General features: G+C 43.6%; 1 protein-coding gene and 1 long non-coding RNA gene across 3 annotated transcripts; one reads left to right on the forward strand and one right to left on the reverse strand.

Annotated features, from left to right (window-relative positions):
- The first annotated feature begins 2,775 nt into the window (after nt 1–2,775).
- Nucleotides 2,776–21,710, forward strand: LOC116740699. Its single transcript, XR_004345931.1, has 3 exons — nt 2,776–3,010; nt 20,180–20,330; nt 21,533–21,710. It is a non-coding gene; the product is annotated as an uncharacterized LOC116740699 (long non-coding RNA).
- Nucleotides 10,618–24,455, reverse strand: ZP2 (zona pellucida glycoprotein 2). 2 transcript variants are annotated; one of them, XM_032606538.1, is made up of 18 exons: nt 21,770–24,455; nt 21,596–21,675; nt 20,663–20,746; nt 20,164–20,258; nt 18,460–18,612; nt 17,659–17,700; nt 17,342–17,506; nt 16,476–16,572; nt 16,206–16,387; nt 15,376–15,502; nt 14,339–14,526; nt 14,167–14,258; nt 13,942–14,066; nt 13,594–13,783; nt 12,304–12,439; nt 12,131–12,227; nt 11,626–11,709; nt 10,618–10,783 (listed from the first exon to the last, which is right to left on the reverse strand). In XM_032606538.1, exons 1-18 carry the CDS (start codon nt 21,829–21,831, stop codon nt 10,638–10,640), a joined length of 2,145 nt encoding a protein of 714 aa, XP_032462429.1. In that variant the 5' UTR covers nt 21,832–24,455; the 3' UTR covers nt 10,618–10,637. The 2 variants fall into 2 exon arrangements, with proteins under 2 accessions (XP_032462429.1, XP_032462428.1); XM_032606537.1 differs by having other exon boundaries at nt 10,638–10,783; nt 11,626–11,727; nt 21,596–21,684.
- Between the last annotated feature and the right edge of the window lie 373 nt (nt 24,456–24,828).

Genomic DNA, 24,828 nt, shown 5'->3' on the forward strand with positions numbered 1-24,828 from the left:
AGGTTTACAAAGAGCACTTTTGTCATCCTACATTTTCGGTGTGTTAGGAGTACAGGCCTGGCTTAGCTGAGTCCTTTGCAAGACTACAACAGCAGCGCTGCCACGTTGCTTCTCCTTTGAGGCTCGCCTGCGGAAGGATCCACATCCGAGCTCACATGGTCATTGGCAACATCCATTTCTTTGTAGGCTTTGGGGCTGAGGCCCTCATTCCCTGTCATATGGCAGCTCACAGCCTGACAGCTTGCTTCTTCAAAACCACCCAGGGAGAACGTCTCTTAGCAGGATGGACATCACATTCTTATAACGCGTAATCGTGTATGCATAATCACATACATCCCATCACTCTCACCCCATTCTGTGGGTTAGAAGCAGTCAGGTCCCACTCACACGAAGAGGAGGGATCACACAAGGGAATGCATACCACAGTTGAGGATCATGGGCTCCACCTTAGATTCTACCTGCTACATCAAGTAAACAAAATATTAGATTATTATGATAAGTGCATTGAAGAAAGAAGGGGCAGGCCATGTCAGCCACAGAAATCTTTTCTTTGAACCACATAATGAGAAGTTGCCACTGTGCTAAGAGCTGGACGGGGGGCAGGTATTCCCAGCAGAGGGCGCAGCAAAACAAAGGCCCCAAGACTGGAAGGAACTGAATGTGTTTTAGGAAAAGAAATATCTGTGACTGGGCTTGGTGAGTAAAGGGTAAATGGAGGAGAGAGAGGAGCCCATCAGGCAGGACCTCGTAGGGAAAGAAATTTACAGCAAAAAGCAAAGGGAAGATGAAGAAGAATTTTACACTTTGCATTAAGAGGGACATAATTAGACTTGGATTTTTAAAGGTCACTTGTGGCCAATGGATTGGGAGTCAGAAGTCCAGTTAGCAGGTCTGTGGAGGTCCAGAGCAGAGGATGGTATGGCTTACACTAGAGTGGAAGTTATGGAGACCCTCCTCATTTGGAGAGCTAGCAGCAGTTGGTGGTGGATTGTATGTGGGTAGTGAAGGAAAGGGAGACACAAGGATGGCACATAAACTTTTCATTTGAGCCAGTGGGTAGTCAGTGACACTAGTTTCTGATACGGGGGCTGTGTGAGTAGTCAGAATCTGCTTTGCTCATGTTGAGTCAGATATGCCTTTTTGACACCAAGAGGATGTGACTAATGAACAGTGGCTTAGAGAGTAGGTATGGGCTGGGGATACAAGATTTAGGAGTATTTTCAGTACTGAGAGCTTTACACAGCCTTCTTACAGAATGCTGTCCTGAGAGAAGCCAAGAGACCATTTTAAAACATTTCTGATCACATAAACAGCCTTGCTTCAAACTGCAGAGTGCAAGTTGCCTTTCTACTGCGCTTAAAAGTGCTAACTAACTCCTTCCCATCACAAGCTGCGCCTGCCAGCTTCTCATTTTTCATATTCCCTTAGCCTCTGGATTTCAGAGGTGAATGAAACGAAGGTTCAGAGCCGAAATGATTCACCAATTCTGCCAGGAAACATGGCATCTAAATCAGAGCTGTGCAATTCAGGCTGTCTGTCACACTGCCTGGAGCCCGAGGCCTTTGCCGATCAAACGAAGTAAAATACAGAACCCAGCACAGTGCTTGCCCATAAACAATAGTTGTCAAAGTGCGAGATGCACCATCGTTTGAAGCTGAGTGGAATAGTTGTAAGGTTAACCGTGGGGAAGATAGTAATATTGAATTAGCTTTGTATGGTGACATGGTAACTAGACTTATTGTGATGACCATTTCGTAATGTACAAAGACATGGACTCACTGATGTACATCTGAAACTAACATTGTGTGTCAATTATACTTAAGTAAAAAAAAAGGTATTGTTGGCCTTTTAGGCACAATTCAATGTGTTCCTTATTTGGAAAGGTAATTAAATTAATTAAACGAAACTGACTTTATACAGCCGGAATGTTAATTTATCAGTATAACTATAGGTGTTTGTTTTTGCCATGAGTCAGGTGCTATATTAAGCCCTCTACACTTCAATACACGTTTTCAGTCAGTTCTCACTACCACTCATTTTAGAGATGAGGAAGCTGAAAGATTGAGATGTTAAATTGTTTAAGGGCACATAGAAGCAGAAGTGGGACTCAAGCCCAGTTTGCCTGACTGAAGAGCCCACCCTTGTAACCAGTGTGCTGTTAAATGTTAATGCCTCCAACTGCCTTTAAGGCCTGCGATGTGGACCCATGCCCTAATAGACATTGTCTGCAACAGTTCCTGTAACCTTTGCTGCTGGGTCGAATAACTTCAGGGATCCCTGTTTTCATAAACTAGGACGTGAACCGTTGCTTCCCCCTAGAGTTGTGCACATAGAAGTACTGTTTCAACCACCGCCTCTGCATGGATTCTACTATCTGCTCCACATAGAACAGGAGATTCAGCCTGGATGTTGTGACACCCCAGCAAGGTATGATCAGGTGTGAGTTGTCACAAGGTTGAGGATGACTAACTACTTCACATATTCTGCTGTGCTTCCTCGAGCAGGAGATAACAGGTGGAACTAGAGGGGGGGGCGGAATTTGAGAATAACCTGCTTTTTCTTACCTATTCCACAGCATCCCCCAAAACACGTGTGTGTGTACAGGCACACACATACCCCGAGTGATTAAATATGTGTGTGCACACACATATACCTGAGAAATTAAGCATGTGTGCAAATAGACACACACACACACACACACCCTGAGTGGTTGGTAAGAATTCTGATAATTACAAATTATTGAAGTGCTTTCTTTGCCTTCTTAGGGGAAAGATAGGAGGTGGGGATTACCTCCAAATCTGGCATGCCTCTTGGATATGTCTTTATGGTGAATATTATCCATCGTGTGTGGACGTTGAAAATCAATGATGTTGGAGCATCCCACTCCCCACCTCCTGTTTCCAAACATTTCCACCTTCCACGATCCAGCTCAAGGCTCATCCCTCAGTGAAGTCATGTCTCATTTAATGTACACTGTCTCTACACTTACAGCCCTCATGGACCAGGCATGGTAAGCAAATGACAATTTCTCTGGGCATTGGTTTCCTCAGTCAGTAACAAGAATGCCGCCCAACCTGTCATTGGGAACGGAGGCAAGTGATCTCTAAATTATAAAAGTGCTACAAAACACTAGACGATTAAACCCTTGCTTGACTAGATTGTCTCTTGTTTGCCACTATTCCCTTATATTTGTCCTTCCTCCCACCTGCCCTGCCTGCCTCCTCTCTTCTAGTGCTCTGGGAATGGAAACAGTGTCTGTATCTTTCCTTTTGGGTAGCCCAGAAACTTAAATATAGAAACCCCTGCACAGTATTTTGCATTGACTAGAAAGACTGAGGAAACTGAACCTAGAGGAGTTATCCATCGGGGGTGACGTTTCCCACCGCCACCCTGGGACATTTGGCAGTGTCTGGAGGCATTTTTGATTGTCATGACTGTGTTTGGGGGAGATGCTGCTGGCATCTAGTGGGTCAAGGTCATGGCTGCTGCTCAACATTCTTCAGTGCACAGGACAGCCCTTTACAGCAAAGAACTAAGGGGCCCAAACACCAGTGCCAAGGTTGAGAATCCCTGATCTAGACAAATAATGAGAATTTAGAGCATTAGACCACACAACAGCAGAGCTGGGCTTGAGACAGGCTGGGACCTGGGGTCCTTTGCTGCTGTGCTGCAGTTCTGCAGTGCTTGCACCTGGACACACCTCTCCTCAAGCAACAAAATACAAAGAAACTGTATGGAACTAAAAATAACTGCGTGATAATTTGGGGCAAATTCTGGACAAAAGATACAAAGAGACCAAAAAAACCCGACTGCCAATTTTGAAGAGCCCAGAGCAAAAACTGGGTGTGGGGAGCAAAAGCAGGGTACCGAGCATGCCCCCTGCACCCAACACCACCTAAGGGGTGGGCAAACCACCTAAGCCACGCCTCCAGCTTGACCCCTGGACACACCCCTACCCTCACCCCATGTAAGGAATAAGCTCGACCCCCTCGGGGAGCAAGCAGTCAAGGGAAAGTGTTGTTTGTTCTCGCTCCCCTCTGCTGCAGCAGGGTCCCCCGTAAGGCCTTGCCTGAGTTTCTTGTCTTGCCTCTAGTCAACTTCTATCGGTTGGGGAAGGCTAAGAACCCTGGTCGGTGTCAGGCTGAGGCGGGACTGGAGTTGGCCAGGTCTGCACCAGAGCAGCTGGTTACACTAGCGGCTTCAGGGACACATACACCTTCACGTTTGTGAAATGTGTCAGGGTTTCAAAGAGCTTTGACATATGTTATCATCTCTGACCTTTCATAAGAGTCCTGAGAGGTCCTCTTCTCATTTCCATGCCTTATTAGTCAACTGGCAGCAGAAGAAACTGGGCAAACAAGCAAGTCATTTTCTGAAGGTCTCAGAGTTAGCTAGTGATTAAGCCAGGGACCCACCATCACCTGGCCCACTCAGGTGCCCTTCCTCTGCAACCTGCTTTTTGCTAAAGCAGAAGTGGCAAGGGTGAGACATCAGGAAGGCAGACTACTCGGTAATTGGGAATCAGAGAGCCATCTGAGCTAGAGAGGGCATGGGCCCCTCTGCTCGGGCGGTAGACATTGATTGGCTTCCCAAAACTGCAGAGAAGACTCAAGCCCCATACATATGCTCCAGTAGTCCTTATGGCCCTATTTAGGAGCTTCAAGTCCCATTTGGAAACCTTAAAGAACCAGCAGAGGGAAATGGAACAGAAGTGTTTCCTAAAGAAAATGTTTCCTAAAGCCAGTAGAGGGCACTCACATCAGGTGATCTGAAGGTGACTCAACTGAGAGCTGGAAGAAGCTTTCGACTGTGCTCATTATTTATTTATTTATTTTTGTGGTACGCGGGCCTCTCCCTGCCTTGGCCTCTCCCATTGCGGAGCACAGGCTCCGGACGCGCAGACTCAGCGGCCATGGCTCACGGGCCCAGCCGCTCCACTGCATGTGGGATCTTCCTGGACCAGGGCACGAACCCACGTCCCCTGCTTCGGCAGGCAGACTCTCAACCACTGCACCACCAGGGAAGCCTTAGACTGTGCTTCTTAAACGTTAATGTGCATGTGTACAAGGGGTTAAAAGGCAGATTCTGAGTCTGTAGGTCTGGAGCAGGACCTGAGCTTCTACATGGCTCACCAGCTCCTGGCGAAGCTGTTACTGAACTAGTTTTGTTTGCCCGACCAGCGCTGAGACGCTGAGGTTTACAGCAGAGAAAGGGTTTATTCACAAGGCAGCCAAGCGAGGAGACAGGAGACTAGGTCTCAGGTTCTGCCTCCTCAAAGGCAAGAGGCTTGGGATATTTGTGGGTGGAGAGTATAGGGTGGTCGAAGGTCCAGGGGAAGGTGATTGGAGTCAGGAAAAAAGTGAGGTAATCAGTGATCCGCACAAGCATATCTGAGTTACATGCTTCTTCATGGGACACATGCTTAGAAAATGGTGGCAGTAGCATGATCTGATGGTGGAGTTTTTGGTCCTCTGACGTCAAAAAGTCACCCATGAGACACTTGTGCAGGCCCAGCTGAATGGTTGATGGTCTCAACTGGTTTGAACTGGGTAAGACTAGCTCCATGTTCCTTAAAAACAGCTTAAGCAAACATTACTCTCAGAGGTGTTTTCTATAAGGGGCTGTTAAAGGAGTCTTGATATATATTGTCCAAGCTACATGAAGTTTGGAGGGTATGCAATTTGCAAAAGAAAGTAAGCTTGGTCAGTGAAGGCAGTTTAAAGGATATTATTTATTAAGCACCTTATAGTCTAAGGGAATCTAACTGATGACTGCCCTCGGTTTCAAAGCCTTCCACTGATCACACCCTGAGTGGCAAGGTAATAGATGCTCTCTCCAGTCTTCTTCTACAGCTGGTACACCTGAGGCCCAGAGAGGAAGTGCACACTGTAAGTCTGCAGTGCCAGGGATAGAACCCATGTCTCCTGCATCCAATTCTTGCTTTATGACATCTTCCCTGCTCCTTTGACCCTGGAACAGAATTAAGGAGGATTCATCTCTGAGTAAGGGTGAGAAGTAAGTGACTATACTGTTTGCTTTGAATCAAGCTTCTTTGCATTGCATTTTTGGTCAAATCACTTCCCTCACAGAAGTATCAGTGGGAGTTCAAAGATGAACAGAATCAGACTCTGGACCTCTTGAGCCTTGAGGGAGCCAAAGCAAAATAAATCTGTTAACAAAAGGTTTTCTTATTTTTTTGGTTTATACAAATTTGGCTGTTAACCCAAAGAAAAGCTTACATATAACTTGGTGTGTTCTTATAGATGCAGATTATAGTCATAAACTTTATTCTAAAAATAAGGGTTCTTTAAGCCTGAATGATTTGGAATGCTTTTACCTACAGGAAACAAAGTGCCTCCCTTAAAAAATAAGAACTCTTAGCATCTCACTAAACATGAAATCCAGATACAAGTGGTTCTAGGGTTGATTTAGGAAACACAGTGACGTTATCAGGGATCTAGGCTTTCTGTGTCATTACTCCACCATTCTCAGAGAGCATCTTTAGATTTGTTTCCTCACGGTCACAAGAAAGCTGGCACAGCTCAAGGAATCACAATTCACACAACCACAGCCAAAGACAGGGAGAAAAGGGGCTAGCCTTATATACCTTTTTTTTGAAATGAGGAAAAAGACAGAAACCCCCTCCCAGTTTCTCCCTTAAATCTCATTGAACAGAACAGTACCTACCACTACATAAATATCTGCAAGGGGAATTGAGGCTTTATCTTGATTATTTAGCCCAATCAGGATACTAGGGGCATGCTGTGTCATTCCTGAACAAAGTCAAGTGTCAACTGAAAAAAAATGCTCAAGCCTGAAGTTGAGAATTATGTTTTATTCAAGGACATTACTGAGGACTTTAGCTCAGAAACAGCCTTTCAGATAGCTCTGAGGAACTGTTGCAAAGAGCTAAGGGAGGAGTCTGGACGTATAGGAGATTTGCTGAAAACAAACAAACGTTGTGGTCAAACATCAAAATATCGCTAATCACAGGAAACAGACATCTCGAGTTAATGATTTTAGTGCTTTTCTGTGTATGTGTAGATGCAAGAGTCTGGGCTCTTTGAAATTATTCCTTTGATATGCGTCTTAACTATCCAGGGCCAGTATCTTATTTTTTTCCATCCTGAATTCCCCTCAGGGCGCACCTTGGGGGCAGCTGCAGTGGCTGAGGGCTTGATGGCAGGCAACATTCTTTGTCCACACAGCCTTTGCGTTTGTCTAGCACAGTGATTCTTATCCGGGGTACATGTCAGAATCGTCTGAGGAGCTTGTGTTCAGTTTCCTCTCCCTGCTGTAACAAATTACCACAAGCTTAGTGGCTTAAAAATAACACAGATTTACTGTCCTACAAATCTGGAGGTCTCTTACAGTTTCACTGGGCTGACGTCAAGGTGTCAGTGGGGCTGCTTCCTTCTGGAGGCTCTGGGGGAATTGTTTGCTTGACTTTTTCAGCTTCTTGTGTCCGCCTGTGTTCCTTGGCTGGAGCCCTTTCCTCCATCTTCAAAGTGCATCAGTCTCTATCTCCATCATCATATCGCCTTCTCTCTGTAGGTGAATCTCATTCTGTCTCCCTTGTATAAGGATGCTTGTGATTACATTCAGGCCCACCTGGATAATCCAGATAATTTCTTGGTCCAAGATCCTTAGATTAATCATGTGTGCAAAGTCCCTTTTGCCATGAAATGTAACAGTCACAGGTTCCTGGGATGAGGACATAGATATTTGGGGGCCATTATTCAGCCTCCCGCAGAGCCTAAACATGCTTAGACCCCACTCCTTAAAGATTCTAGTTCAGTAGGTGACGTCAGGGCATCTGTATTTTACAAAATATGTGCGTGATCAAGAACCTCTCATCTGTCACGGAATTTTATTCAACCTTCATTATTGTTTATAGTATTATGAGGTTTTATCTAGGTGGCTCCAATGCAAATACACTAGTACGTTGACTATCTCATTGAACCCTTGCTTGCTTCCAAAAGTGGTTTTATTCACATTTTCCAGATGTGGAAATAGGCTTGGAAATTGTTCCATCTGCCCCAGGTCACACAGTAAGGAAGACAGATCCAGAACCCAAGCCCAGCTCTTGTTCTAGAGCTGTACACGTTCCATAAAACAGCTTGAAGCAGCAGAACAGGGCAGGGAAGAGAAGTTCAGTATTAAAGGGGGCTTCCCAAGGCACACAAGTCTGCTCCCAGCCCCTGTAAACTGCACCAACAGAACTGTCCAGTAGAATATTAGAATCCCAAATGCCTTTCGTCTACCTCCTGCCACCTGAGTTACAATTACCGCCCATCCCTACCTGGTGAGGGAGATTGCAAACACAAGTTTGGATGAAGGAGCAGCTTCTTGGGATTTGAGCTCCCTCTCTGCCCACACAGCTCCTCTCCGCTTATTAGGCTGCCTCCCCCCATGTACAGTAGGATAGGTACCTTCAGAAGATGAGAACACGACTTTAAACAACTGCTCATTATATTTGTTCGAGGATACCATGGCAACTAGTGTTCATTCCAGCAGCTGCTCCACAGCCAGCTTGGCTTTCCTCTCTCAAATTTCTGCCTCAACATTTGCAAACGCACCAGAACCAACCTGCCATGCGGCAGCCTTGGGGCCCAAGTCACTCTGATCCTGGCTTGTGACTCTAAACAAATAGACCAGATTGGGGATGAGAGGCTCCACCTCTATAACCAAGATACTCTGATACCTTAGACAAGCTTGCTAGGGCTCAAGTTGCTCATCTGTAAAATGTGCATTTCTAGCAAAGTGTTTTTCAACTTGTGGGTAATGACTCATTAGAGGGTATATTAGTTTTCTGTTTCCACCGTAACAAATTAATACAAGCTAAATGGTTTGAAACAAGTTATTTTATATCTCTGGAATTCACAAGTCCAAACTGGGGCAGCAGAGCTGTGTTTTTCTGGAGGCTCTAGGGGAGAATCCATATCTTTGCCATTACCAGCTATTATAGGCTGCCCACATTCCTTGGCTTGCGGACAATATCACTCTGACTTCTGCTTCCACTGGGACATCTTTTCTGACTCTCCTGTTTCATAGGGAGCCTTATAATTGGGCCCATTTGGATAATCTTCCCATGTCAAGACCTTTAACCACATCTGCAAAGTCCATTTGGGGCCATGACTAGGTAGCAATATTCAGTTTTTGGTGATTAGGATGTGGCCATGTTGGGGGTGGTCATTATTCAGCCTACCACATGAGATCAGGGAGCCATGTAAGTGGCCAACAGTTTTTTAAATGCTGTTTTAAGAAGTGCATGCAATATTTCTGATTCTAATATGTAACGCTAATATGACGTAGTCACAGAAAAAGTTTGAATCCAAGACCATTTGTTTTATCAGTGACAGATTAATGTCTTATTCTCTTATAAAGAAATGTCTAAAGAATAGCCTTGATGAGAACCTGAAATTTTGACCCTTATTACTATAGGAAGACCAGACCTTTTATACAATATGAATGCAGCTGTTTCCTTCCCCATACCAGGGTTGAGTTTTACCATATAACTCTTAAAAGGATTTAGAATCAAAGGTTGTGTTGAAGAAAAGGCAGAAGGATTCATTATTAAAGACCTACAGTATCATAAGATGACCAAGTATATATAATATTCTTTCAAGGTTTTGAAAAACCCAGGAGTATAACAACTCACAATTGAGGGGTGAAGTCCAAACACTAAAGATATTCATATTTCTATTCACCTCCACCATGTACAGAGATTTAGAAGCTTTACAGCTTTTTTCATAGCAAAAGTTCTTGTTTAGATCCAGACTTTTTCTAGTTGAAGTATACAAGTTAATGTCTATATTAGGTATCTTGAATGTGGTCTGTTAGGGCTACAGTGTGAGGCAGACTAGTCATTTTGACATAATTACAGCCTAGTTAAGATGGGGCAGCCTCAGGAAGAAGATGGAGCAGCCTCAGGAGGAGGTAATAACTGAGCGCTGGGTAGTGGGAAAGCAGCTCTCCAGGCTCAGCTAAGAGGCTCGTCTCCAGCTGTGTAGTCTTAATGAGACCAGGAATGTTGTAATTGCACTTAATGAAGCTAGAATCTTTTATTATTCCTTTCCCTCCCCCAGAGGAGATTGCTGGCCTTTAATTGGAATGGGAGTACACGGGAGAATAAATCCCTTAAGTTCTCAGGGAAAGTTTTCTACTCACTGGAAAGACTAATTTGAATTAGGAAATATTACTTAAGTATGATACTAGATTACTTCCTTGGGAATACCTGGCTTCCCTTCCTCTGTAGAGAAGGGAAGTTATGCCAAGGATTAGGGGTGACTTCTTGCCCTCCTCATCTTGTATATATGAGTGGAGGGGGTAAAAGGCATTAAAGTCACCTAAATGCACCCCTAGAGATGGGCTGTCACCAAGCCCCATTAGCGATTGAATTCTCTTGCACTGCCAGTTTTGGGGATGGAGTTCAGAAAAAGCTGAGTGACAGGAAGCACTTAAGTCAGAAATATCCGTATTCATGTCCACACAGAACAAGGCCTGCCCAGAGGATTGTGGAAAGGTACTATATTCTCTAAAGAAGAATGATTGCAAGAAACAGTCCTTGAATTCCATCAAAATTTAATAAGAAAGAAGCAAGAGGCTTATGTTGACCACTTTGTTGGAATATCCAGTTAGTGGCTTAGCGTTATGGTTCTTTTCTTGTGCAGGTAGCTGACAAGGCTTAGAATTGCCACAATGCCTGCTAAGGCAACCACAGCAACCATAGTTTGAAAAGCAACATATCCAGCAGTCTCATGCCCTTTAGAGTCCACAGCGTCTGGAAAGGAAGCAGACATTCAAGTCTTAAGATCATTGAAACGAAGTGTCAGTTGAAGCTGAAGTTTTACACATTAAAGCTCCCCAGAGAAGGAAGTGAAATGAAGCTTCAAAGAGCTCATTTGGGAAGCTTGCAACAGGGTATAGTCTTATCCCTCAAGCCAACCTCCTCCTCTCCCTTCTCCACTCCCACAGCTGTTCCCACTTCCTACTTGCTTTCACTCAGATCAGATGGGCTGACACCTGGAAAGGACCTTACAGTCCCAGCTCATTGTTTAACATTCTGGCACTAACAGATATGATTAGTTGTCCCAAGTGCATGATTCCTTGCAGCTTATTAGCTAGGGATTTGAGAGCTTAATTTCAAGTTCTAGGCCTAAAATGAAGACTATCTGGGCTGAAGATATAAAATATTAACAGTAACATAATCCAGTAAAGACTTAAGTTTAATAGTAGCAAGCACATGTCTTCTGACCTATTAGTCCTATTTTTTTTTTTTTTTTTAGAAACATAGTCTGAAGTTCTTGTATAGTAGGCCAAGATTTGAGGATTCTAATGTGGCATTAGTGACAAAACTGGAATCCTTTAGTGAGAGGTCTCTGTACAGATATAAGATGGCTTAAACAAGTAAAAAACGTTACAGAACAGTAGGTAGAGTATATGATTCCACTTGTGTTCAATGGGGATTTTTGGAAGGGCACACAAGAGACTTAACAGAACCTATTGCTGGGAAGAGACTCCTCTTCTTGTCTAATCAGGAGCATGTGTTATCTATGCACAGTTAAATCTGACATAAAACCAAGAACTTGAGTCCAAGAAGTACCCAAGGCTTTAAATCCATACCTCTGAGTGAAGAGCTGTCTGACAACAGGAGGATGGGACCCGGGAGACTCACTATCATTTTCTCTTCCTCAGTGGCTCCTGTGGCTGGAAACAGTTTGACCTCTGGGATAATGAGTAGTGGTAAGAAGTGTGCTGAGGGATTACCTAGAGCAGCTCCCCATGGAGCCCCTGCTCTAGGTGGTTTTGCCTGCCTTCACAGGAGAGGGCATACACCTTACTGTAAAAGCAGAATGAACTATCAAAGAATATCAGAAGACAAAGTTCAGAGTCTACCTAGACTCAGGAAGAGTGACTCAGGAAGAGTAACTTTAAAGTCTACAGAAGATCAGGCTACAGCTCAGGTGCAAAAAAAACGTGTCCCTAGGACTGATGGAGAACCTGTCTATCTCAGACTCAGGTTTCTTGTGCTCTTGGGACTAGGTGAAGACCAAGGGCACTCGTTCTTAAATTCTGAAAGGTTGAGGCTTGCTGTAAACTCACATTAATGAGGACTTGAAATTTTTACCTCTCCTGCTTCTGGATGACACAAGGCAAGTCACAGAACACAGAGGGAAGTCAGGAGAGAGTTGATTGCAGATTGAGGCACTGCAGTGGAAGTAGACCTGGAGATGGAGCAAGAGTTGAGTAAAACTGATGCCTCACATTCGACCTGTCCCAGGTGACTTGTTAATCACTTACCAAGTGAGAGAACGCTTGGGCCTCTGACACAAAGGCAAAGGTCTTCACATCAAACCTCTGATAGTGATTAGGATAGGTCACAGAGGAGCCAACCGGATGGAAGGTGGTTCTGTGGTTGTCCAGGTTGTATTCACAGCTGGAAGGTACATTTCAGGGAGGGACATCAGCTGAATTCACCCCGGAGTCTAACTCAGCATTTGCTCAAATTCAGTCACACGTAACATCTTCTACCTGTACCTTTTTTTTTTTTTAAATATACCTCTGATTTGGCCTATCCAACAATATTCATGGAGTTATAAGTTGTTCATGCTAGTTTTTCTTCTACTATGTGTGAATACAATTTCAGTACCAATTTGTTTGCCAGATAAATTCATCAAGAATTATGTAACTCTTCAGATGACACTGGCTTAATTCTTATTAGTCTGAGTATCTTTTTTGTCCCAGGCAGTTAGTATATGTTGCTGAAAAAACAAGGTGGAGAACTCCTGCCATTTTATATCTTAGATGCTAGCAGAGTATAGTAGCTATAAATTAGTATGTTAGGTAGCATGTAAGTACTAACAAAAGAAGAGTTAGACCAGGGTAAGGGTGCAGGAGGGTCAGGGTAGGCTTCAAGGAGAAGTGGACACTCGAGCAAGCCTTTAATGGGGTGAAGGAATGAGCTGCATGAATGTGCGGGCTACCATGATCGTGGAGCAGGAGTGCACCTGGAGGATACAAGCTTAACAGATTACAATAGATTCAAAGAAAGATAAGGTGCAGTTCTATCTAGGTGCCAGCAGAGCCAAGAGGATAAACACCAACATACAAGTGGGTAGCCACAACTTCAGAGCACTGTGATATTCAGATCTAGAGTCAGATGGGCATTCATGTTCTACCATTTACTAAATATTACTTTGGCCTAGTTATTTAAGTAGCAAGTTTGGGTTTCTTTATGAAGTGAGGTGGCTAGTGTCTCTCATAGAGTGATGAGGTTCAAGTAATGCATCTGGAGCACATAGCACCATGTTTCGCCTATGGTAGGTATTCAATAAATGGATAGGAACTAGAAATCTCTTCTCTCCAGATATTGGCATATTAAAGCCAGATTTCCTTGGGAAGGATCTTATACTTTTAGATTCAAGGGTAATAGGAAAGCATGAGTCACCTTATTTGACCAAGGACTGGTTGCTAAGAAACAAGAACAAAAATCAGGGCCTTTGACATAGTGCTCCTCTCAAGCCCAAGATCATTTTATTCTTTTTACTGGCAGTTTGATTAGCTGGGCTACCTTATATGGAGAATACATACCCATCCACGACAATATTCCACTGAGGGAGAGAGGCTGGGTCCATGGTGGATGTTGCCCAGCAGTCATCTAAGACCAGCTTGATGTTGGGGTCAGTCCTGTTTATGACTCTCACTTCTAGGTAAATCGGTTGGCGGAGGTATCTCACCACAGGGTACTCCTTCTCCCCATATGGTTGCAGGTAGGAGTTATCTGAAATGGAGGAGAAGCCCCTCTGGTACTCAAGTAGTTGATGGTCACAACAGAAGCTTAAGCATCGCTACTACTCTAGTCTGGTGGCATCAAAGTTCATTTTAGGGAAGAGTTCCCTGAAAGTATTTAAGCAGATTTTTTAGGTTATAATGTCTCACCTGGGTAGGTTTGCAGGGTCAAAGCAAGTGGACCCGGCTTCACTGAGGCCACTGGAGGAGGAAGGCTTTCAACACTGGTATTTATTAGCATGTTACTGCTGCTGTAATAGCACCTCACCGTCATTCTGTAAGAGTGGGTGGGTGGAGTTGTTAAGAATTTTAGATTAAAAAACGGCTTGAGTTTAAGCTGGGGCTTAAAAAGTCAAATAGCAATTGCGTTCACACCTGAACTCACTATCTCTGGAAACTGTGCTTGGAGGAAGATCTGCCCAGAAAGCATGGATTTCATTTTCATAGATGACTTTGTCATTCTCGAACTTAGAGTAAGGTTAGAGAAAGTGGTTAATTAGTTATCTCAAAAGTAAGTCTTAACCTCTTGCTATGGGCCAGTACTAACCTTATGTCTTGTTCCACATCCATTCAGGGGTATGTGAAACTGCACCAGCTCCCGAGATGGAGCTTTAAAGATTGGCTGGCAGGATGAGTCTCCCACCCTGAGGGTATCCAAGTTGAGAGCCGGTTTTGTCTGATGGCTGTAGACCTCAATGTCCATAAACCCATCCTGAGTACATAGCTCCCCTGAAACTAGATAGTGGTGAGAGTTAAAAAAAAAAAAAAAAAAAAAAAAATCTGTCTGCCATGTGACTATTGTCATCTACCAATTTGAAGTGTGATGGAAGTTTGAAGTTTTATCAGGAGGCAACAGAATTTGTCTTAAGTCTTTGTTTGGGAAGATACCTTGATAAGCAGCTTGAGTTACGAGGGAAGACCCTTAAGGTGCCAAGACAAGAGTGAGGCTGCTGTGTATGAGCAGAAGGATTTTTCATCCAAAGGAAGAGGCAACAGGAGACGTGGGAAGAAGCACCAGGTGAGGTAAGAGACCCATGAGAAAAACCTGATGAGGCTTAAAGTGCCGTCCCTTGTGTCATAATGTCCCTCCTTTCAAGGCTCACAAATCTTGGTGGTTTAAGGAGAAGTTGAAGAAGCAACTAATTTGTCCTATTTGGCTTTGACCTGATACAGGTCAGCGAATAAAAGGAGCAAAGGGGCAGAAGCAATACTACACGAGAGGAAAGACCTACTTCCATATTCTTTGAGGGATTTTTCAGGAGTTTGGGGAAATACTTGTAGTCCCTGTAGTTTCAGGTTTGAAGCAATCTTATTTAGATGGTAGGCTTAGGCTCCTAACATGAAGTATATCCAGGTTACTTAAAAACATGAAACAGTTGTGAAACCTACCTGTATGTGTATCTTAGAAGTGTTATCTTTCTTAGATCCCTATCACAGCAGCTTAGACTGACATTTCTGGTCTGACCAGCCTTTCATTTCCTCAAAGTATAAACAATGCAGAGTCTGAACTTCTATACACTTTCCCACATGCAAGAGCTAAGAGAGAAAGAATGTAGGAAACCGTTTAAGAAAAATGGTCTTTACCGATGGAAACTGTTGACTCACAGAGACACTCTGGATAAATCACCATGGATACCATCTCCAGCTGAATGTAAAAGGTCAGCTTGAGTGACGATAAGTAGAACTGATAGGGTAGGCATTTTTCAGAGAACTGAAATGAAAGAATGTCCTTTAGCAACCACAGCCTGTTGGGACCCAGAGCAGTCCAAGGAGGTAGGAAGGAAGTACACTGAAACCTTCAAGGCACACTCCAGACTTATTATGGTTTCCCTTTAAGCCAGAACAAGAGACCCTATCACTTCTCCAGATCAGGATCCTTCCCTAGGAAGGAAATTTATTTCTTTAAGCTCACGCCCTCCAGTACCCAGTACTGTATGCTCTTTGTACTAGACACTGGAATTTGATCTGTTAATTCAACCTCTAAAGAGCTGCCAATCCAGGAGTTATAAAATGTTATCGCAAAGTACACACCAACATAAAATTGTTCTTTGTTGTCCCTGGCAATTGCCTCAGTCAAGACTGGCCTCAGTGAGGACAGCTGGGGACACTTGTTTGGCTCAAGCTGTCCTGTTTTAATAGGGCATGAGAGGTTCATCATTAGGAGCTTGATGGCAGTTTGTACTATTCAGTGAACTAAGAAACTTAGGAAAACTTCCATTGCAGGAGGCTTGGTGTTTGAGAGTTACCTGAGAACTCACTTATGCAAGGTGTTCAAATGAGGCCTTCCAAATTTTGAATTTTTTACACCGGCAATTAGAATTTATGGACAAGTCAGCAGCTGTATCAGGGTAGCCTAAAACGCTATGCTTCAAGTCGGGCTTCCATAAAGCTCAGTGACTGACAATGGAACGTACTTTTGTTTGGAGGAGAGTTTTGCTGAAATGCAACCTCAAGCCATTTGTTGTTTCCACATCAACCCCACTGTTGTGCCGCTGGCTCACAGCAATGCTCCTATTTTCAAAGCTCACAGATTTTAACTTCCCAGGAAACTCTGGTATGGTGAGAGTCATGTGTGTGGCATTACAAGTCACAGGATCTAGAAGGAATGACAGTATGATCAGTTTTGATTAAGCCCCTAGAACAACGTCTTCCACAACTGGAGTTGTCCCTTCCTAGGCACTTACCTGACACACAAATGAGTCGTGATGATAAGACGATCGTCTGCCCAGGAGATACATGGGTAAGCTTCAGAGGCACCATGTAGAGGTGGCTGTTACCTTGCTGAGGAGAGGCATTTTCAAAGACATTGGTTTACCTGAATTACTTGAATTTCTAACCAATGCTGGAATAGTCAGGGCAAACATACTCAACTATTGGGCACTGTCTTGGCCCAAGTAGAGTTCAGGCATTTTGTCCCAATTGTTCTGCAGGTGCTCTAGTTTTAAGATCTTGTACTTCATAACATCTGGCAAAGTAGTGTCTACTGATATGACCTGTAGCTGATCATTTCTAAGCAGATATGAGCTCTTGTTTTATGACTATCTTATGGTATCAGCATTCAGAGAGAATGTTTAAGATTCAGCATATGCTCCGTGTATATAACAGGACTGTTAACATGGCTGACATTTGAGCACATAGGTGCCAAGACCTGTTCTAAGTGTTTTGGCACATTAACTGATTGAATGTAGTGTCATGATTGTTGGTCCCCAAAGTGCCGGTACCTACTGTAAACACAATACAGGGCAATGATAAAACAGAACACCTTAATTCGTAAAAGAATTTAGTAGTACCCTAGCTCCGTATTATGTGGTTAATTTAGATCTATGGAGGAAGAGGGAGAACAGATTGAAGTAAGGACCATATCTCTCTTGTTCACCATTGTATCTCACCATTTTATCTTTAGTACCTAGTACAGTGGTTGGCACATGGTAAGCATTAAGATACCTGTTGAATGAGTTGTATTCTCAATGGAGGACATGGTTGAGATCATGCTTGGATTTAGAAATAGTGGTTTGTGCCTGGATTGCGGTACAAAAAGATTCACACCTACCGAGTAGTGAGTCACTCCAGTGGCATGGAATGACACTTGGACGCTTATCTTCTGGTTGTCAATCAGGAGATTATATCCTTGTGTCATAGCCTCCTGAAGGGTCAGAGTTTGGGCTCTTTCACCATCACCAACTGCAAAGGTCCATCCCATCTGAGGTTTGGTATCCTAAAGTCAAAAGTTTCATTTAGAGGGCTGGTGCTCACCTTAACCCCAAGACTATTGTCTATTTCATATTTTAACCAGGATGGAAGTTATGTCACCTTTAATATAGAACTAAAGGTTACTTAGGCTTGTAATTTAAAAAATAACTTTCATACCGCACTTTCATCAGCCATGCCAGGAAAAAAGTGAAAGGTAAACTGGAAGAAAAAAAAGATGATGTGAGGCTTTGATTTGGAGATTTCTGAAATCATGTTACCTGAGAGTATGTGGAAAACACCCAGAGCAACTGCTGTGTGATTCTTACACCACAACGCCTAGTTGTGGGATGTAGTAGAAGCACGGGCAGTCATGAATCCTAGCAGTGCCCTTAGACATCATTTCCTCTTTGAGCTTTTGATACCAAAAGGCAATTGGAAGACCTAAGCTCCCTTTCAGTTGTAAGCTGAGTTACTAAGTCCTTAAATGTACAGCTTTTTACTGTGTGCATAGAAATCAAATACTCTGTCAAGCCATGCAGTTCCCTCACTGTTAATAAAGTATGATTATTTTTGTCCACTGTTGATGTTAGCTGTTAGACTATAAAGTCCACGAGTATGTGATTGGTCTGTTTTGCTCATTTGCTATATCCTAGTATCTGGCGTAGGGCCTGGCACATGATGAAGTATCCAGTTTGTCAAGCTACCAACTGAATCCTTTTTATTGCTAGACATGATGTGCTGAGTGCTGTATCTGCCTTCTCAGTCAATTCTTAAAGCCATCCTATGAGGTATTGTTGTCCCCCACTTCAGACTTAGAAACAAAGTCTCAGTGTGGTTAAGAAATCAATCTAAAGCTACACAGCAAGTCAGCAGTAAAATACAGATTGCAGTCCTGATCTTGTTCTGAAGCCCAGCTCTGTCTAGACCACATTTCCCCCGCAGTAGCTGGGTGAGAAGCAGTCAGCCTGCTTCACTCACAGACATGAAATCCTTCAAGCAGACTGTGGATCCCAAATGCTGCTCATGGCTTTCTGCTTGCATAACTGGACAGCTGATGTCATACATGAAAGCCTCTTGTCTTAAAGCAGCATTGTCGTCCATGAGTTTGATGGTCATCTGATGCTGGCCAAGCTGTATGAAAAGGGCATAGTAAGGACAGAGTGCTAGTACCTCAGTGGGAAAGGGGATTCCAGAATATCATCTGACCCAGCTGATTGGTAAAACCCTTAACGTTGACAAAACCCCTAACGTTGGCAAAACCCTTAAATTATCAGTACCACGGGTTCTAGAAGGTCCCTCATTCCTGTACCAGGAGATTCTATAGCCTCTTTAGATATCCCAGGAAAGACTCATACATTGGCAGAGAATAATAGTTCCTTGAGTTTCAGGGCTCAGAGTCCAGTTTTTATTTTCTTTTTACATTCACCCTATATCTGAATATCAAGGTCCTGTTTGGTTTGGGGCCTGTACCAAGATATTCAAATACACTTATTGAGCACCTATGTAGCAGCCATGGTGCTGGGTGCTGGACAGAGCCATCTTTGCCATTTCTCCTGGCCCAAGGAACTCACAGTCTAAAGCAGGAGTCAGCCAACAATTTTCTGTTAAGTGTTAGTAAATATATAGACTTGGTAGGCCACATACAAGTGCTAACATGTTTTAAAAACTCTTTAAAAAAACAGAAAACATTCTTAGCTTGAGGACCATCACACACACAGATCATGGGCTAGATGTGGCCACCCACAGGTGATACTCTGTAGGCCTCTGGTCTAAAGGAATGCAACCCTAAGCTCCCTAAAGTTGGGAAAGGCCATTTCAGAAGGGTAAGTGTTAATTACTGGAGATCTTCACTATAGAATCAGATGAAGTAGACGGTTAAACTTGCAGACTTCTAGGATGCACCCCAGACCTATTAAGTCATGAACTAACTGAACTAATTCTGTACTTTCCAAGTTCCCTGAGTGATTGTTTGCACACTAAAACTTGGAAACGACTTAGGTTGCTTTTACTGCTCCTAATAACCCTGATTGGGCAGTACTATTGCTTAACAGTAGAAAATCCTATTGTTCAGCTTCTGCTGGCCTTCCAACACATGTTTTTACAGCCTAGAGGTGCCAGCACTCTATTTGCCAGCCCCAAAACAGCCTCCCCTTTTCCATGGGGGTTACAGATCAAAATAGCTCATGTTTGATCATTTGTTGTGTCTAGATGCTATGCCACGTCCTTCATCTGTATTATGTCATTCATCTTTAGACACCTTATGGAGAGATATCATAATCCATTTTCCAGTGGGCAAGTAAAGGCTTAGAAAGATGAGCTAACTTACCCCAAATCACATCTAGATAGTGGCAGAGCCAGAAATCAAGCCCAAATCCTCAACTCCAGGGTCTCTCAACCTCAGCGTTGGCATTTGGGTTCAGTAACATGTCCGTTACTGAGGGCTCCTCTGGGCAGTGAAGGCTATTTAGCAGTATCCTTGGCTTGTACCCACTAGACGGCCAGTAGCTGCCCTTTCCCGCCCCACCCCTCAACCACCTGTGATAACCAGAACGGTCTCCAAACATTGCAGGATGTTCTCTGGGATGACAAAAGAAATCACCCTGATTGAGAACTACTGCTCTACTCCAAAGCCTTAACTCCTAGGTTACTACTTCCCAAATCACTCCTCAAACAATTACTTACTACTCTTTTGGTACAGGTTTCATATGGGGCCTTCAGGGTGAGCTTTTCTGGGTCCAGAACATAAGTGCAGTTCAGCATTTCAAGACCAAGGGGATCTACAGAAGCAAGAGCAATTTAGACAGGAGATGGCCAAGAAGTACATTTCAGTGACGTTGAGTCAACCAGAGGTACGTAGCCAAGACTGCCAATCCATTTCTAAGGTACTTCAATCACTTCACCTTTTATTTTCCCACCTGAGTGATATAACCCAAGCTCTGGGAAATGCTGTGATTTGAAGATAGATGTTTCCTAGGGGATTCTGAGATAAGACAGATTTCCAAAGAAAGACAGGGTCTTCCACTCTCAGAGGCATCATGCAATCAGGGCCCCTGTGTCATCATGGGTTTTGGGTGCCAGTTGCTCCAGGGTTTGTGTGCTCTGCTCACCAGAAAATGGAGATGGCCTTGAGCCGAGGGCTTCTATTAAGTAAGACTAAGATGAGATAATACACATTACTTACCCACCACAGATGCGTGCTGTATCTTGTTGGCAAGAATGCTTTGAAACGCCACTATCATTCTATTTTCATAGCAAGTGACAGTCCCTGAAGAGCAAAGGAAACACATGGGGCATCTTTGAACACAAGAGGCATGATTCCTACAGAAGTGTATTGAGGGAACTCTCCTCTCCAACAGACAACAGGGAAGATGCCAGTTGGGAGAGGCAAAGCTTGCCTACCACCCTTGAGGAAATTACAGATTGGTGGGCAAGATATAACTACAATGCAAGATACCAAAAACTGTAGGGAAGCTATCAATTAGGTGCCTAGGGCTTTCTGAAGTACTCCAGGATAAGCCTGGATTCGGGTTAACACGCATGCATGCAGGAACCAGGCTGGAACCCTGATGGAGATGGGGATGGTAGGTCTGTGAAGAACTGGAGAAAAGTTTTGTCTAAGATTTTTCAATCTGAAGTTTAAAAAATGCCCTAAGGAAGCCCAAGGACACACTTTTTAAAGACTAACCAATCTGCCTATAACCTGACACTGTGCATCCTCTGGCTTAGATGAAAATTTTGAAAAACTCATTACAAGTGGAACGGCTCTGATTTTGTCTGTTATGTTGACGCTTTCCTTAAGCGTGAGCATGTGTTTGAAGACGACTGCTCCCAAAGATGGGGGCTTAGTGTGTGGCGTGCTACTCTTTGGATGCCGTAAAGCTTGAGGCAGTGAGGGAATAGAAGGTAGTACAGGTGTTTTTGCACACTCCTCCATTTAGCTGGTAGAGCAAGCTCTAGGTAAGCAATGGAAAAACTGTAGTGACTCGATCAAGGTTATAAAGGGAATGAGTGGAGATTGTCTAACCTATGTTTGTGTTTCCTGGCCATCTAGGCACCCTAGGTGCAATCTGTTCGAGAGATGCTTAAGAGCACTTCCCTCACCCAAGAGGCCTACCTGGGAAGGCAGGATCCACCAACTGATGAACATGTGTTGAGTTCACCAAAGTCAAAAGGGCGAAGAATAGAGGAAATGACCTGTAGGTGCTGGAGGGCATGGGGGAGAGAGTTAAAGAGGGACGAACTTCAGCAGACAAGGCCATTATGTCCTCTCCCTTCTGCCCCCAGTTACCTCCAGTCTGCACTGAACCAGCTTGAGGGTCTCCCACTGTCTCCTCTCTGCCTGCACGCCATGACCGAAGACACCACCAAATCAGCCAGGCAGAGCGGTGTGCTGCTCTGTGCTTTTATAGCAGGAAGCAGGCCATGATCCCGCCCTCTCCCCACTGGAGACACCTGAATCTTCTCCAGCCCTCCCAGCTGAGAGGAGGGGACTTGGGAAGGGAGAGCCTTCCTGGAAGGCCTGAAATAAGCAGAGTTCTGTGCTTTCTGACACTTGCCTTGCTGTTCCACCAGCTGCTCTGCGGGCCAGCCATGAAACCAGAGTTCCCTGAAACTGGCTCCAGGTGAATGAATTGCTGCTTTTTTTCTGTAACACTGGGAAAAATTAGGGTCTTTTGGACAAAATCTTTACAGCTCAAATGCACAGTGAAAGAATGTGGTGGGATTTTTTTTGAGGAAAGAACGTCTCTTATTCATGCTATCTTTAAGTAAACCTTTCCTTTAAGTTACTCCTGGTCTCCTGGCTACTGTGGACACCATCCTGGCAATGTGCATGAAGAAGTACCTTTGAAAAAAATGGATGAAGCATTATTTTCCCCCAAGTATAGATTTTAAGCTTACTTCAAAAAATGTCGACAATTACAGAAGGATATGGAGGAAACGGAAAAAGTCATCCACATTTTACCACTGCTAATACTTAGGTATGTAACTCTATGGTCTTTTTCTACAAACACCACACACACTTAAAAACAACCTGAGATTGAAGTATAAATTATGTTTGTAACCTGCTTTTACTACTTTATATGTCATGTACATTTTCCATGTCAAACATAAAGATCTCCATTACCATTTGTAGGGTTGCATAGTATTCAATGTCTAGATAAATCAGTGTTTAACTGTTCCCTAATGATGGACATTAATATAGCTTCCTATTTATCATCATTATAAACAATAATCTGATGGACATTCTTGTACATTTCCCTGGTTAACTCTCAGGATAAATTTCTGGAGGTAGAAATTCTGGGTCAAAGGGAATAGTGATCTAAATAAGAATGTCACTGTGTAGCAATCGGGAGTTTACAGGTGGAGAAACTGAGGAAAAGCAATTTGCCCAAGCTGGGTGTCAGGGCCAGGGCCAGACTGAGATACCTAGATGTCTGCAGTCCATGTTCCATAACAGGTGATAATGCTCAAATTCTGTGCAAGTAGTGGGGTGGCGCTTGAAATATTTATTTATGTGTTGTTTTTTATGTCTTTACGATATAACTTGAGGAGTAATCTTCATTCCCTGTCATAGGTGTCTGAAATATGGTTGGTTAGAGTAGTGGTTTCCCCAGCTTCCTTGATCAAAACGATCACACGGGGCTCTTGTTAACATCACAGATTCCTGGGGCCCACCCAAAAGCTGCTGAATCAGACTCTTTAGGGGAGGGGCCTGGGGTACTGTATGTTTAACAAGCCAGGTGAGTCTTATGATCAGGAAAATTTGGGAAGTATCTGGAGGGAGGCAGGCAAGAAACTGAATGATTGCCAGTGATTAACTAACTTCTTTATGGGAATCAGTTGATTATATACTAGTGGAATGGGGGAGAGGGAGCAAAATCCAGGATAAGCAGGATTTTGAGGATAGAGATGGTGAAAGGATTTAGATTCTGAGCAGGAGCATGATAGCAATAGTTTTCTGAAAAGTGGGACCTTTTCTACAACTGTGAAGGTAATTTGCTACCACGATGGTTAAGGCTATGATAAGAAGACCATTGGAGAGATTAGAAGACCATTCCAGCCATTAGAGGATGGAATGCAGGAGCAAGATTCAGAGAGACCTATTAAGAAGGTGGTCAGAGAGGTAATAGATTAACGTGTTGCTCCTGCTTCCCAGGCCCCACCCACAGGCTTGCTTCCCCCAGTACTGTACCTTTTTTCCAGAGTGTGGGGTCTTGCCTTGGAAAAGGCAGCTCTGGTCAGAGCCCTAAACTGGGGGCTCTGGGAGACTAAGGGGCAGCACAAAGGCCCTGAGCAGGAGGCATGGAGAGAAGGAGGACCACTGTGAGAGCCAGTGAGGGTGGTGAGTGCACCAGAGATTAATTTCACTTGCCTTGCCTGACCCAACCAATGCTGTGCTTGGGACAGTCACTGAACAACTAGCTCCAGGCCCCTAAGAATCAATTCTGCATAAGGGCACAAGGATACAAATGTGTTCAGTGTAGCCAACTTTGAGAATGAGGAAGACATGGCTGTCTACAATAAGAAGGTGTCTCATATCACTAGTTAGGAAAACTAAAACCTTTACAAAAATAATAGATCCTTAATATTTTACTAAATAAACCGTAGGATCTCTTTCAGATGTATTTCTGTTTTCCACATTCTTTTCAATGAGACTTTTTAACTGTGTTTATAACTACAATGTGTTACCTCTCCTCTTCGGTGAATGCCTGGTCTCTGCTTGACGTATGAGGCCTCTTCTCACCTGTTGCTAATCACCAGGCATTTCTTGAAGAGAGTTTTAGGTTTTAATGCATAACAACAATGCATATTTTTGCCTCCTTTGGGCAGGTGCCCTCCTCACTTTCTGAAATGCAGTTCTTTCAAACAATAGTTCATAATTCTTAATTTCCAATCCCGTTGCCTTACTTTCCACAACAACTGTAAAAGTGTTAATTGAAGATGACCTAACTGTTACCAGCAGGAGATGGTTAGCTAAACTCTGGAATACTGTTCAGATACTAAAATAAATCTATGGATTCAACTGGATCTATAAATGCTGATATTAAAGACATCCACAATGAATTGGAGTATTCGAGCTGTATGATCATTATGTTGTCATATTTTACTTAGAAAAAGAAAAATGAGAAACGTGTGTATTTTCTATCCATTTATGTGTCTATGTGTGGGTATAGAAATGTGTGTTTGCATTTATATGCCGGGGAGCCAACACGTTACCTGAGGGAGGAGACAGTGCAGGCATCCAGACAGTCCACACCAATCCAGCTGTGCTGGACATTCACAACTGTCGTCTGTTCTGATTTGTTTGTGCTCTTGCTGTACTGGTTATAAATATATGTGATGCAT

Source organism: Phocoena sinus, chromosome 15, assembly GCF_008692025.1.
Source record: "Phocoena sinus isolate mPhoSin1 chromosome 15, mPhoSin1.pri, whole genome shotgun sequence".
NCBI classification, from domain to species: Eukaryota; Metazoa; Chordata; class Mammalia; order Artiodactyla; family Phocoenidae; genus Phocoena; species Phocoena sinus.

Coding starts and splice junctions, on each gene's coding strand:
- ZP2 (XM_032606537.1), bottom strand. CDS start 21,831: ATGGCGTGCAGGCAGAGAGGAGACAGTGGGAGACCCTCAAGCTGGTTC. Junction 20,747..21,595: donor GGTGGATCCTGCCTTCCCAG/GTAGGCCTCTTG, acceptor TTTGCTCTTCAG/GGACTGTCACTTGCTATGAA. Junction 20,259..20,662: donor ACAGCACGCATCTGTGGTGG/GTAAGTAATGTG, acceptor TTGCTTCTGTAG/ATCCCCTTGGTCTTGAAATG.